Raw genomic sequence first — 15,344 nt, forward strand, 5'->3', positions numbered from 1 at the left:
AAATGCTATATTATATATATATATATATATATATAAAAAATAAAATATATATATAATAAAAAAGAATAAATTAATTGTTACTATATTAAAATTATACTATAAGATTGTAGAGATATGATGAAGATATTTAATATTAACAAATTTATTCTACAGAAATATCCAATAGAACAGATACGCGTTTGGCCCTTCAGTACACGTTCAAATCAAACCTGTAGACCTACGATAATTGAATCGGACGCCGATCTTCAAAAGCCTATCATTGACTGCGCGGAAAATCACAATCCGTGGAACGTTTTTGTTGAACTTGTACCTCCAGACTCTGATATGACAGCGTTACCGCCTTTCGACAAGGACACTGATGTTTTACTCTTTTTTAAACTATACGATCCTAAAAATAAAAAAATTCATTACTGCGGTCATCACTATATGCCTGTTGTAGCTAAAGTCCGTAAGTTAAAATTTTAATGTTTATTAAAAATATTATATACATATATACACATATAATTATACGAAATAATAGTTAAGTACTTCAAAAGATTTTAAGCGATAATTTCTCGCACTAAATCAAGAAAATTTCATATAACTATATGTCTGAAATAATTTTAGTTTCAAGGATACAAGAGTTGAAGACAAATTTTTTTTTTTTTAAATTTTGAAAACCACTTGAATTGTTTTAAGTACTAACTACTATTCTCTATATACATATAGTAGAGCAGTAACTCTGTCAACTTAAAATACCTCTCCTATTTTTAGAGATATAATATATTTATACTGAAGTTGTGTAACATCAAGAGAGGTACAATATGCTAATAATTTTTCTATGGGTGGAGACACTTTGTAGATTTCAAGATTATCTTCATTTTTTAGAATGGAATTATGATTTTCCAAAAAGTAATATGATTTCTATAATTATTCTGCGTATAAAAGTATATTATTTTAATATTTAACATTTTATGTCAACATGTGCCAAAATAAAATATAAAATTTCTCATGATTTTCCAATACTTATACCTTAATACTTTTATATGCAGAATAATTAGAGGAATCATACTAAATTTAAAAAAATCATATTTTATTTTAACAAATAAAGGTGGTTTTGAAATCTTCGAAGAGCCTTCATTCACAGAAAAAAATTATAGTAGCAAAAATGATTGTTTCTTGATGCTATACAACTTCAGTAATTATATTATTTCATATTTCTAAAAATAGCGGAGATATTCTAAGTGGACAGAGTGATTGCCTCACTTTTTATATATTCTAGGTATTATTTGAAAAAAAGCATGTGCAATGTTTGATTTAAGTATAATATATACAATTATTTAGTGTTTTAAAGATGTTTATTAACATCAATAATATTAAATTATTCATCAATTTAATTTGTAATATTACTTTAGTTTGTAACTACGTTATGTAAGATGTTTTATGACAAATTCAATAATATATAAAACGTGATTTTCGATATTCGTTCATGAAATATTGATCACTTGGATTGTGTTATGTGGGTACGAACAGAAAAATAAAAATATCTCCAATAAGTATTTATTACAAAATAATTTAAAATTTGTTAAAATCATCACATATTTTATTAAATAAAATAGCTTTTACTTGAAATTTTTTTATTTAAAAAAGTAACTGACGATGTACATATGTATATCTGAAAACAAATTTTACAGAGGAGCTTATACCAATTTTAAACGAACGCGCCGGATTCCCACCAGATACAGAACTCGCTTTATATGAGGAAATTAAACCGAATTTAGTTGAAAAAATAGATAACTTGTCGGAGCCTTTAGAAAAAGTTCTGGAGGAATTAATGGACGGTGACATTATTGTATTTCAAAAAGAAGGAGACAATGAAATGTATGAACTTCCAACGTGTCGAGAATATTTTAAGTAAGTAGTGTAAACAATTTTTATTGTCAATATATGTATCTTAAGTTACGTCTTTGAATATTATTAGTACAATATGCTTGCTAATCTATTTGCGATTTATATTTCAGAGATCTATTCTATAGGGTAGAAGTAACATTTTGTGATAAATTGATTCCAAACGATCCAGGTTTTACAATAGAACTTTCACTGAGAATGACGTATGATCAAATGGCAAAAGCTGTAGCGCAACGAGTCGGCACAGATCCGTATCTTTTACAATTCTTTAAATGTCAAAAGTAAGAATTAATATTCCTACTCGTCTTTTAATACTGATAATACTATATGTCATAAATAATAGTATTATATTAATAAGATTTTGATTATTTCAAGATGTTTTAGGAGAAAAGGCCTTATTGTGAATTTTTTTTTTACAGTTATAAAGATTCTCCCGGCCATCCTTTAAAGTGTACATTCGACGGCACGCTTAAAGAACTGGTTGCATATTGCAAAACGAAAGTAAAGAAATTATTTTATCAGCAGCTCAGTATTAGGGTGAACGAGCTAGAAAATAAGAAACAGTTCAAATGCATATGGGTAGGACCGTCGCTTAAAGAGGAGAAAGAAATGATCCTTTACCCAAATAAAAATGGTACCGTTGCTAATTTACTTGAGGAGGCTAAGAAGCAAGTAGAATTATCGGAAAATGGTTCAGGGAAATTAAGGATATTAGAAATGACTTGCAACAAACTATCACCTGGCCCTGGGGATGAAACACCTTTAGATCACTTAAACACATCAGGTACCAAATTGTATAGGATAGAAGAAATACCACTTGACGAAGTGAATCTAGCGGAGGGTGAAATGCTAGTTCCTGTTGCACATTTTCACAAAGAGGTTTTCTCAACATTTGGTATACCTTTCTTCTTTAAGATCAAACATGTGAGTGATGTTTTATTTAAATCAACACATAATGTAACGCACGAATGCATCAATAATCCTTGTGTTTGTAGGGTGAACCTTTTCCCAAGATGAAGGATAGGTTGTTGAAAAAATTAGGAGTTCAGGAGAAAGAATTCGAAAAGGTAGGCATCCTTAGCTAATCTTTTTTGATCTTTTATGAGAATTCATAAAAAAACTTTGAAGTTTAAGTTCGCGGTGGTGACAATGGGCAAGCCGCAATTCATTATTGACTCGCCGGACTCTTGTATCAAAATCGAGGATTTCCTTCCCAGATATACCAGTCAGAGTAAGTATAAAGAAACATTTACTTTTCCTTTTGAGAATGTAAAGCAAGTGTCGAATCACATGATCACTATATTTAATATATGGTGTATTGCTGATACGATGCTAATAAAGAATAAATTTTGTAGTCTATCCACTTTTAAACACAGGCACATCGCCACATAGGCCTTGGCTTGGCCTGGAACACGTCAACAAAGCGCCGAAACGCTCTCGCATCAACTACCTCGAAAAGGCCATTAAGATATACAATTAAATTTCCATCATACGAAGAAAAAATTAAATTAGGCAGCCACTCATAATAATTTATACGTATTCTGTATAGTAAGAGAGCGACGTCTGATATATTGAAGGTTGGAAAAATGCGTTCATATTCGTTTCTTCAGCCAGATTAAACATGCAATTTTAATACTGCAAGAATGACATCGAAAGGTAAATCTAGATTGGTATACGATGGAATAAGAAACTATTGTGAAGTGTGCAGTGCTATCATGGAAAAGCGATGATATAGTTCCTCGATTCAAATTTGTAAAAATTTTACGTAATGGCCCAATAGTTTATTTTGGCGTCACTCAGTACGGATTTCCGCCTAGATTCCGAAAACATTTAATTACGAAATGCACGTATATTGTATCTAATATTATTGTCTGATAATTATCTCTAATAAACTAATTTCTTTCTTTTTTTTTTATTTTATTAGGAAACTGAGACTTTAAAATTCCGGTTCATACCCTATCGTATGTAGAAGTACGTGATCGTTACGTCCTAAGAGGTGCGGTATTATGTTCTGCATGATAATATTTAATATTCATGACGCCGAGAGAGCGTTCTTCTTTTATGTTATATTCGAAGATGTTTGAGAGAAAGAAAGATAGAGATTTTCTATTTAAAAAAAGAATAAAATTTTTAGTTTCCATTAAAGGTTTTATTCGAATTTTAATATTTATCGAGTTTATTTAATTGAATTTCTCGAAATGCACATCAAATTTTTCTTAACTTTCTTCGTGTTTTCAAACAAAGCGCGTAGAATTGTGCTACTTTTATTTTACGTCACATTATTTAAAAAATGGAGAAGTTGCACGAACAATATTTCTAAGTTATCTTTCAAATATCCTGAAATATTTTTTTTTGCATTTGAATGTATTTTGTGTTTCCTATAATATATTTTATATCAAAATTAAAAATTTTGCAAATTAACAGCATACGAAATAAGAGATCGATGAAACAAGTGACGCTAACCTAGAACAAAAGAAATTCTTGACGAGATGCAAATGCTTATTATTGTAATATGAATATTTGCGACTTTTCTTGTTTTTTTTTTATTTTAGAGCAAAGTGAACAATACTGCCGCTTTTAGGGAGTGACGTAGGAAGTCATGATTCAATTAATAAGTCATCATAGTATTCTCTCTATTTGATCATATAAATTAATGATTTAATTCTCTATTTTATATTTATAATTTATAACACAGCAAGTATCTCGTGCGGTGAATCACTCACGACAAGGTAACCTGTGTCTTGTGCAAGATCTGTCGTTTGCGGATCCTTATTTATCATTTTCTACACTTTACTGTGATCAACTTAACTTAGCCAACATGTATTGAAAGACCACGCCGGCTCTCGAACATTTGAAATAGCATAATTGTAAATGTCAAGGAAGATGCTATGTGAGCTTTCTACATTACTTAATAAATTTCTTTTTAAGTTGAGGAACTGTTTACTATGGTCGTAAGATTGTAATGAGATCCGTTAAATTCGTAAATTTTGACGTAATTAGTTAAACTATTTAAAATTCTTTTGAACGTTCAAAAATTATTGAATTACAGACTACGAGAACATCGCAAGAGAATCGTTTCGAAGAAATACGAGCAAAATTCATAGTACGAGAATGATATACCAATATACATAAACATGAATTATCTGCTAAGGTTTTAACGGACTTGCGAGGCAATTCATCAGAAGTGATGATGCGTTGTCTGATCTATTAATAATAATATAACTAGAAGAAATCTATAACAGTGGTGTTTGAAAAAGACTGGACGCATAAGTTAAGCAAGAGTGGCACGCACGCAGAATATTTTGTAAAAAGGAATTTTAATGTGGCTGTATAGACTGATCGATAATGGCGTATCTAATTAATCATAATCTCAATATCGTGTATCTAAAGAAAGCTGTTCCAAATGATGTTTTGTGGATGCCAAGTATTTTCCTTTTGCTACTTATTATATACATATACACACGCTCGTGCGCGCACGCACACATTTGTGGATCCATTCAGAATAATTTAGCGGCATGCTTGTTAAGTGTGTTGTCAAGGTGGATGCGAGAAAGAGAGAGATAGAGAGAAACTGTATGTGTGTGAGTATCATAAATTTCAAATTGAGTTGTAAGAAGCATCATCACAGATTTGATTACTGAAGAGATATTTCCCACAAACACAGTTGAGATACAAGTACCTGTCTTTGAATGCTAAAGATTGGTGTTTACAAATCGTTATATTATAATCGCGACTATATTTTTTTCCTTTAGCGCTATTCTTTTTAGGCAAAAGGGATTAATCACTTCACAAAGAGTCTGTCGAATCGCAATTGAAAAGTAAACACTGACGATAGATCTCACGGTGGAAGCAGTAGTAATGATATTTTATTTCTCTCTGCGAGAGAAGAATAAAATAGTAAGGTGGAAATTCTTGTAAACATGAACGTAGCGGAAAATTATAACGAATCATGCATTTTTTCAAATTATTACACATACGTTTGTATGTATATATTTTATATATATATATATATATAACCTCTGAGATTATCGCTAACGGCTATCCTGAAGTCGGAGCTGGTACACGAGACAACAATCGACGACAAAGACGTACACTTCTTTGCAAGTGAAAAAAAAAAGAAAAGAGATCGTGTTGGATCTATCTAAGGAGGCCGCGTTTAAGTTTACATTAATTGTATTGTCGACAGCACCGGGCCTGTAAGTATGAAAAGTGGCTGGCACGAGAGGAAGAAAAACCGGGACAATCCAGCATACGACCGCTACATAATAATAGGTTGTACACCAGATACTTTTGCGTTTTGTAGAGCTGATCTTAAGAAAGAAAACTGCTCAATACTGCGATTGTAAATCTGAATATTTGATAGTTCATTTCTAAGGAGGCGAAACTATTAATTGCAATACAGGTATATATAAAGGAGAATAATAATAAAAAGCAATACAATTGAATACGTCATTATTTTATAACACATTGTTTTTTGGCGAGAAGAGACCCTTTTATAAAACATCATTTGTATTCAAAATGATAAGATCGCTTTACAATAATTGTAAAAATGGACAAAAGCTATCCTTATTCTCCTTTTAATAGTTAGTAAATAGTAAAAAGTGATAAAGGACCCGTGTAAATGAAAACAGGCTACGCATGCGCATTAAATAAAAGCACTTCATGTGCCTTTTATCACTTTTTATAATTATTTACTGACTTTATGAAACATAGTTCTCGTCCATTTTTACAATTATTTTGATGCTATCACATTATTTCGTTTGATTCAAATTATCTTTATTTACAAATGGCACGCAATAAAAATTAACGCATTCTCACTTCTGACGTCACGATTCAATATGGCTGTGATGACTTTTAGAAGCCTTTTAGATGTACACGATATCAGAATAAGAAAAGCGATAGATTTTCATTTTCGTAATCACGTGTTTTGCATAAATTAAATGTTTGAGATCTAATTTTTACGTTTAATTAGCAGGCGTTTACTATAGCTCAACGTATATAAAAAGCACAACGTACGCACACAAGCGTAACATTTAAATTGATTTTCGCCAATATTACATCGGAATTTTCTTACGACTGATCAACTTTCTTTCGCTTGTATCGCAAATATTACGTTATCATGTTGATTTGTTATACAAATAACATTAAGAAATTGGACATTAAAATTAGTTACGTAATAACACGCGTCGTGCGTCAATGATAAGAAAAGTCGATGTTTCACTGCCACCCGCTTTTAATTCCCGAATTTATGAAGATTTCCAGCTTCCATTTAAATTGCACAACTACGTATGAAAAATTAGCTTTGGTATTTACACACAATATAAAGAATGCTTTCTCAGGTATAGATTATCTAGAAGAGCGTATTTAAATTTCAACTATTAAAAGGTATTGAACAATTGAAAGGAATATTAAAATTGATCTTAAAGATCTTTTGTATATTTATAATACATCCTATATATTTTATTCAAATTATGTAAGATTTTATGAACAATTAATGATAACTACAAATAACCTAATTTTATGAATAGTCCTGATGAAATTTTTCTTAGAATTTGTCATAAATATACATAAATATAAATTTTTCAATCTTATGTGAATTTTAAAATTTCTGTATAACTTTTTAGAAAATTTCTCAAATTTTTTTATATGAATTGAATCACTTTGTAGAAATGCAGAGACAGTATACCTTTTTTTAGAATTCTTTATATAAATTCTGAAGTATTCATAGATTTTTAAGATTAATATTATAATTTTTGAAGGAATTTTTATCAAATTTAAAGAAATTTAGGAGATATTTTTCTCAGAAGTTTTCATAAATTTAAAATATAATAAATCTAAGTATGAAATTTTTTTTACAAGTCATTTTGACAAATTTGAAATTAATTGAGACGTTTATTGTATCTCTTTTTGAATAAGGATTAAATATAAAAATGGGGAATGTGTTGAATTAATTGACTAACGTTTTGCGTAATTCTTGCATGAAGAATTACAAAACTTTCCGCGTGCTTTAAAGGGTCACCCTTCACCGAATGCGATCTGGATTAAAAAGAACTACTAGTTACTTTCACTTCGACAGGAGAGCATAGGCTATATCGTGCTGTTCTTTTTCTGCTATAAGTCTCGTTTATCAAATACGTTCGCTGCAGTTCATGTGCACTATCGATCCATACGTTATATCGAGCCACGTTGACGATCACTTGGAACTTAAGATCATTGGAACTTAGAAGAGATAACAGCAGTTAACAACTTATTACATTGTGTTCTGATCATTCTCGTGCGCGTTGCGTCGACAAATAAACGCCTATTGTGCGCAATCGAAGAAAAAAACCAGATCGCTTTATCAGAACATCACGTTATCAGTGTTACGTTACCAGAACGATGTAATTTCTTCCAACTCCTCGTTCGCGAGTGTCTTCTGAACGGACCTATCATCTGTTGATACGCGTAATATCTTCTGATCATATTCTTCCTAAAACTTTCCCTAATTACAATCCATGCATTCTTTCCTTTTTCGTTTCTATTTTTTTTTAAATTCTATAAATTTTTTTGTTTCTTCTTTTGGACAGATACTATTCATATGTCTCTGTTCTTTTTCTGTTTAATTTCAACATTTTTTCTATTTTAAGACGTTAAATCGAACGTGACTTTTTTGTTCTTTTCATTACAATAGAATAGTTATAGATAGACTGGCGGATTCAGAAATTTTTCAAGGAGCTATTGGTGCACGGCAATCAAAATGTTTTTTAATCAAGCATGAAAACTAGAATATTACAGTATTATTTAAAAACAAAGAAGAATCAAGCATGTCTAATAAGAGTACAACGCGATTGATAGTGTACAAAAAAAAGTCATACAAAAACTTTTAAAATATATACATTATCTTACCAGAAAGAGATGCGTATTATAGTGCAGTTGAGGTGAATATAATTTTACATTTATTATAATATTTTAAAATTCCATCGAATTTGCGAAATTCAATTTTGATACAATTTTTTTAGGAAAAAGGCAAAATAAAAATTTGTTTTGACATCTCACCTAATGTGTGCTATATACAGTGCACTGTAGAGGTGCACATAATTTTATTTATTACAACTTTTAAAAAATCAATTTGCAAAATCCGGCTTTGTACGTGTCTTCGCAGCTTTATAAAAAAAGAAATCAAAAAGGTCTCATGACGTAATTGTTTCCGGGAGATAAAAACCAGCATAAAAATATGTATCTACATCGTAAATTAAGAAGTATATCATTTTGATTATTACAATGTTTTTAAGAGCGAAATTATACAATTCGACTTTAATATATTTAGCTTCTTAAAATAGCCGAAAAACAAGTTTCATGACAAAATATTTCTTCTACACAAGATAATGTATCTATAGTAAAGTATAATAGAGTGCAGATATGTAGCTGCACCACAAATAAGGTGTAAATGAATTGGCGTGTGTCACTTTTGTCGACTGTTAAAAAAGCGTAAAAGTTGATATACAACTGAATATCAATTCTAAGTCAATAGAAAGTTTTTAAAGCGGAGAATATTTTGAACGCATCGTAAGCAGCGCACTCGCGATGTCACAATCACGTGGTCGAGTACGAATGAAGTACGAACCGCAAACGCCACGCGTTTGCGCTTTGTATCAGTTTTTCGCGATATCACGCGATATGCGTTAATCTCGCGATTCGTAGCGGTCATGTGTTAACAAACAGCCAGGGACTCATATCCTCGGTTTCTGCAAACAGAATTTAAGGAATTGTGTCCGATCCAATCTCGCATAGAGACATCCAGTATATGTAGATATATCGAATAGCTGTAAGCTGTAACCAATTCTAACCGTTACCGGTGACTATCTACTCATCACGCACACATACGCCGCACACGTGCGCAAAGATGATTGGGAAGTGGTCAAGTTTGAATCGGCGCGGTTTTCGATTGGTTGAAAACTTGCTACGCGCCCAGAGCCGACATATAAAGAACTTCGCAAATCTAGGACCCCTCGCAGACACTTGTAGTCTTCCATATAGTCGAGGCTATCATCTTTCTTCTGCGCGTTACATTCCGGAACGAGTAAGTGATTGAGTATTTATATAATATTATTAATGATATTTTTGTTTGCGGCATAGCGATTGATATGCAATTGTCCGCTATTATCATATGACTTTGACATTAAGCTGATATTACAACAAATTTTTCAGAGAGGCTAAGAGAGAGAGAGAGAGAGAGTTACGATATTTTTCAAGAATAGAAACCTATTAATTGCTTCTATTTTTCAAAAGAATAACAAACGCTGTAGTCGCAACTTTTGTGTAACTTTTGATGGCTCGAGAACATTATGTGTTCTTCTAGCTTTAATTGCACTTGATTAGCATCGCTAGTGCCATAGTTGAGCTGATCAGCTGACACAAAGTGAGAGGATTAAGATTATGAACGATGAAAAAGAGACAATATAATTTATATGAATTATTAAATAAAATAAAATTTTCGGAGTTCACACAACACAGATATCTTAGTCTCTGAAAAATTAATTTAAATTTTTTCTTTAAATATAAATTTATAATTAATTTTAACTTTGTTAATTTTAAATGAATAACTTTTAACTTCAGCTAATTCTTTTGTAAGAAACATTAACTTGAACTTTAGCTTCTATTTAAGTTGATATTTTTTTGAACGTTAATATTTCTTTTTTTTTAATTTTAAATATTAGGCGATTAGAAAAAGTTTAATAATCTCATGTGCATAATGCTATGCTAGTACAAAGCTATTTGCATTTCTCTCGAGCTTAAAAAAGAAAGAGCTTAAAAGCATTGCTTCGTTATAATTAAAAATAATATTCAATACACACTCACACACATTCTTTTACGATAATGAATATATTTATGTAATATTCACTATCTTTATCTAAATTTCTTGTATAATTCTTTCTATTTTCTTTAACTCGTTAATTTTTTAAACAAATACATTTTCATATAAAAATGTAGCAAAAAATAATATATTTATAATGTTTTATATATAAATTTTTACAAAATATTAAATTTATTCGATATTATATATTGTAATTGTTTTTTCGTTTAGAGTAATCTAATTTTTTAAAAATTACATCTTTATTTAATATAAATAATATTTTTTTAAATTAATTTAACTTAATTTAGTCTTAACTTTCAATTAAGTTAGTTTTATGTTTATGCAACTTTTAACAGAATTAATAATTTTTTAGGCTATTAATTTTAATTTAATTTAGTTAAAAAGAAGATTATTTTTTTTATTCAACCGTGTATCGCACAAAAAGATTATTTTTCATTATTTGCAAAATGTCTATAAACGAATTATGTTCGATCAAAATAGTTACATTATTACATAAATATGTTTATCGCTACAATTACACCACGCATGGGGTTATCGTTGGAAGTATGACCTCTACTAAAGTATATATAAGCTATTGTATTACATATACATGTCTACTTGTTACATTGCATATCGGATTGCAATTGAAGTAATATGTTCGTTTTTCTTTAAATTAAAGAAAAAGTGTTGCCCACTGAATTTCTCGTACAACTCTATTTCCTTAAATTTATCGCAAAGTATCATCAGATCGCGGAGAAACAATACTGCATACTGTTTAATAGTTAATTATTACTTAAATAATAGTTGCAATTTTTATAGCTTGTTCATATGATGTGATGATATTAATAGATATTAATTATTATATATTAAATAAATATGATATATATCAAATCTAATATATAAATGATTAAAATTAGTTATAAAATATAAACTAAAAACTGTTATGATTGACAGGGCATGGCAACTATACTTAATACAAACATTTGGGAGAGTGATCCTGAACTTTTCGAATTGATGAAGAAGGAGAAGAAACGGCAGGAATCTGGGTTGGAACTGATCGCGAGTGAAAACTTCACGTCTCTCAGTGTACTTCAGTGTTTGAGTTCATGTTTACATAATAAGTACAGCGAAGGACTGCCTGGTCAAAGGTAAAGTTACGTTTCATGTTCTTTTTACTCGTTTAGGAATTACTTCTATTGTTATAATACTCGTAGATATTACGGTGGAAATGAATTCATTGACGAAATTGAGCTGCTGGCACAAAAACGCTCTTTAGAAGCCTTCAATCTAGATCCTGAGCAATGGGGTTGCAATGTACAACCCTATTCGGGAAGTCCAGCGAATTTTGCAGTATACACTGGCCTATTGGAGCCTCACGAACGTATAATGGGCTTAGATTTACCCGATGGTGGTCATCTTACTCACGGTAAATGCGAATAAATCTTATAAATACTGTACCTTATGTGCCAGATTCTATTTGATAAATTGCTTTTGTGTGTTATAGGTTTCTTCACGGCAACCAAAAAAATCTCTGCTACGTCCATCTTCTTCGAATCGATGCCGTACAAAGTTGATCCTACGACTGGTTTGATTGACTATGACGAACTCAAGAAACATGCCAGATTATTTAAGCCGAAAGTCATTATAGCTGGAGTCTCTTGCTACAGTAGATGTCTGAACTATAAACGTTTTCGTGAAATTGCTGATGAGAATAACGCTTACCTCTTCAGTGACATGGCTCACGTCTCCGGATTGGTTGCCGCCGGATTAATACCCAGTCCTTTCGAATTTAGTGACGTCGTTTCGACAACTACACATAAAACCTTACGGTATAAAACAATTCTCTAATAATTTTTATAGCAAGCATTTTTCTCATCATATAGTAATTATAATAATGACGAGATATCTTGTCTGTTTATTTTTCAGAGGGCCGCGCGCTGGCGTTATTTTTTTCCGAAAAGGCGTTCGAAGCGTTACGAAGGACGGCAAGAAAATTATGTATGATATAGAGAATAGAATAAATCAAGCAGTTTTTCCGGGTCTTCAAGGTGGTCCGCATAATCACGCTATCGCCGCTATAGCTACAGTTATGAAACAAGCAAAAACACCGGAATTCTTCGAGTATCAGAAGCAAATAGTGATTAACGCGAAAAGATTGTGCGCCGGTTTGCAAGAGCGTGGTTATAATATCAGTACCAATGGCACGGACGTCCATATGCTATTGGTAGATCTACGATCCTCGAGGATAACTGGCTCGAAGGCAGAAAAGATTTTGGAAGATATTTCTATCGCCTGTAATAAAAATACTGTTCCCGGTGACAAAAGTGCATTGAATCCTAGTGGTATCCGTTTAGGAACACCTGCACTCACCACCCGCGGCTTAGTCGAGAAAGACATCGATAAAGTCGTGGACTTTATAGACAGAGGTATGACAAACATTCGAACCTCGCAAAAACCCTCGTTAGTGCTCAATGATTTTAATCATTAAATTACTAAGACTATTTAGATTCTCATCCAAGTGCCACTCAGGGCTGGCAAAATATATAATTAAAGTATTCGAAATACAAAATATATGTAGTTTTCAAATACAAATATTTGAAACATACCGAGCCCTGGTGCCACCCAGATATTATTCTTGTTTTCCAAATAAGGATGACATTATATCCAGGTAATACCTGGATGAAAATCCCAACACGCTTTAGAATATTATGATTTGCATTTATTTTTGCGACATTTGTATATCATAAGAAATAATTTTTGAGCGCCAACGAGTTAAACATTGTAAGTTAATCATCCGTTAGCAATGTAAAATTATCCTTCGTCCGTAATTTGCATCTTCAAACTTCAGTGCAGATTTTTATATTGTTTCAAAGTGTACATATAAAAATCTGAAAAAATTCTGACATATTTGTGAAATATTAACAAGTTTTTACCATCAAAGAAGTTTGATTGTATATTTTACTTATTTTATAAATTTATTTACCAAAATTTACAATAAAGAAATCGATTGTGCCTTTAAAATTCAACATTGCTAGTAGGGAGCGGAGAGGAGACATGTGTATAGTATTATACATAACATGAGATTATAATTAATTCAATACCATTTCTTTATAGGATTGAAACTTTCTAAGGAAGTGACTGCTATCTCCGGACCGAAACTAGTTGACTTCAAGAGAGTATTAAGTACCGATGAAAATATTAAAACAAAGATTGCTGCTCTAAAAGAAGAAGTGGAAGTTTTCTCGAGGCAATTTTCGATTCCTGGTTACGAAACTTATTAAGCATTATGAACATACTTAGCTCAATGTAAATGTTTCATAATGTTTTCATTGCCATTAAATATATATATTTTTAATTATTTTTATATTTTTCTATGAGCAGAGATGAGAAAATGGAAATAACGTTTTATTTATAACGTCGTTTTAGATGTCGATTACTGTTTCAGCATTAAAAAAGCAATAGAAAAGTAACAAATTATTACTTTTTAAGTAACGATAACGATATAACAAGCAGCGGAAACTAGTTACTTTCAAAAAGTAAAAACACTTTCCATTCTCTCTACAAGAGATCTATACGTTATTTGTATATCCACGTTGTTCGTGAAATTCAATAACGCAGCACATTCAAAATCATATTTATTATATTATGTGTTGCCTTACTACGCAATAATTTGAAATTTTTGGACGTCTAAAATTCGATTTATAAAACGATTTCCCTGTAATCGTAAAATGATGTCTTAGATGTTTACTGTTGTTATTATTAAAATAATAAATTTGTGAATACAATCTTTTTTTTTTATTAAAAATAGCCATGTGAAATATATTGGTCAAAATGAGTTGAGATTATGTGACAGTCAATTTTAATCTCTTTAGATCGATACATTTTCGAAGAATATGTTTACAAATATAATATTTTATATAATTATATATATGATTTTTTATTTTTTTAATAGAAACTATAGTATAAAAACAAATTACGTACTTTATAATTCAATAACTATTTTAAAAGTATCAATACTATAATTACTATTATTGCCCAAAATATATACAACTAGCATCAAAATAAAAATTGTCTTTTTTTATATCTTTTATCCATAAAAAACACATGTTACTGACAAACCTGGAACATGTGACAATTAATCCTAAGTGCAAGACTAATTGTAACATTTTCGCAGTTTAATTAATCTAACAAAAAACCGTGTATTCTGGTGATTTAGGAATTAGTTCATATAAATACAATTAATTTTTTAAGACAGAGAAAGAGAGAGAGAGAAACGTGAAAAGAGAATACCTGAATCATGGAGATGTAAATTATTAAATTGTATACAGAGATGTATAATGAGACAAGAAATGGCAACAGAAACATGGGTCGTTAACAGAAATAGGACTAGATAAAATTCTTTAAAAAATATTTTGTTTATCTGTCATTTTCAGGCGAATTATTTATACTGTTCAAAAATATTCAAATCAGATTAGTATCTAGTTAGAGAGAGTATGGAGTTTATTAATAAAAAAAGGAATTTCAATATTTTATAAATAAATATTATCATTATTATAAATAAATCTGTAAAGTAAATAATAGTAAAACACAAAGACTTCGTAGTATGAAACACATATGTATATAT

The 15,344-nt window shown here is 30.5% G+C and overlaps 3 protein-coding genes across 10 annotated transcripts in view; 2 read left to right on the top strand and 1 right to left on the bottom strand.

The window, feature by feature from the left end:
• Usp7 (Ubiquitin-specific protease 7) overlaps positions 1-5,895 on the top strand; it is a 17,809-nt gene extending 11,914 nt beyond the window's left edge. The window contains exons 12-20 of one of the 8 annotated variants that reach the window (XR_001940663.1): positions 154-448; positions 1,674-1,893; positions 2,001-2,168; positions 2,307-2,811; positions 2,883-2,954; positions 3,016-3,118; positions 3,243-3,543; positions 4,583-4,777; positions 4,937-5,895. Coding sequence is in view for 4 of the 8 variants with exons in the window: in XM_018537447.1 (XP_018392949.1) it covers positions 154-448; positions 1,674-1,893; positions 2,001-2,168; positions 2,307-2,811; positions 2,883-2,954; positions 3,016-3,118; positions 3,243-3,367 (1,488 nt within the window). In the remaining 4 variants the exon portion in view is untranslated. Of the gene's footprint in view, positions 1-153; positions 449-1,673; positions 1,894-2,000; positions 2,169-2,306; positions 2,812-2,882; positions 2,955-3,015; positions 3,119-3,242; positions 3,775-3,811; positions 3,927-4,582 lie in introns of those variants that run through there. The other 7 variants (XR_001940662.1, XR_001940664.1, XR_001940665.1 and 4 more) reach the window with 7 other exon arrangements.
• A 3,431-nt stretch (positions 5,896-9,326) lies between these two features.
• On the top strand, positions 9,327-14,001 carry Shmt (serine hydroxymethyl transferase). The gene is made up of 6 exons (XM_018537457.1): positions 9,327-9,946; positions 11,675-11,868; positions 11,935-12,146; positions 12,225-12,549; positions 12,647-13,146; positions 13,835-14,001. Exons 1-6 carry the CDS (start codon positions 9,770-9,772, stop codon positions 13,999-14,001), a joined length of 1,575 nt encoding a protein of 524 aa, XP_018392959.1. The 5' UTR covers positions 9,327-9,769.
• LOC108772015 (Golgi to ER traffic protein 4 homolog) overlaps positions 12,459-15,344 on the bottom strand; it is an 8,919-nt gene continuing 6,033 nt past the window's right edge. Inside the window, exon 7 of the mRNA XM_018537459.1 lies at positions 12,459-12,530. The gene's annotated coding sequence lies outside the window, so the exon portion shown is untranslated. The remainder of the gene's footprint in view (positions 12,531-15,344) is intronic.

Source organism: Cyphomyrmex costatus, unplaced genomic scaffold (genome assembly GCF_001594065.2).
Source record: "Cyphomyrmex costatus isolate MS0001 unplaced genomic scaffold, Ccosl1.0 scaffold172, whole genome shotgun sequence".
In the NCBI taxonomy this organism is placed as follows: domain Eukaryota; kingdom Metazoa; phylum Arthropoda; class Insecta; order Hymenoptera; family Formicidae; genus Cyphomyrmex; species Cyphomyrmex costatus.

What these genes read in the sequence shown, in the direction of transcription:
- Shmt (XM_018537457.1), top strand. Translation starts at nt 9,770, where the DNA reads ATGATTGGGAAGTGGTCAAGTTTGAATCGGCGCGGTTTTCGATTGGTT. An exon ending in ACTACACATAAAACCTTACG is followed by an intron (nt 12,550 to 12,646) that starts GTATAAAACAAT and finishes TTTATTTTTCAG; the next exon opens with AGGGCCGCGCGCTGGCGTTA. An exon ending in CGTGGACTTTATAGACAGAG is followed by an intron (nt 13,147 to 13,834) that starts GTATGACAAACA and finishes ATTTCTTTATAG; the next exon opens with GATTGAAACTTTCTAAGGAA.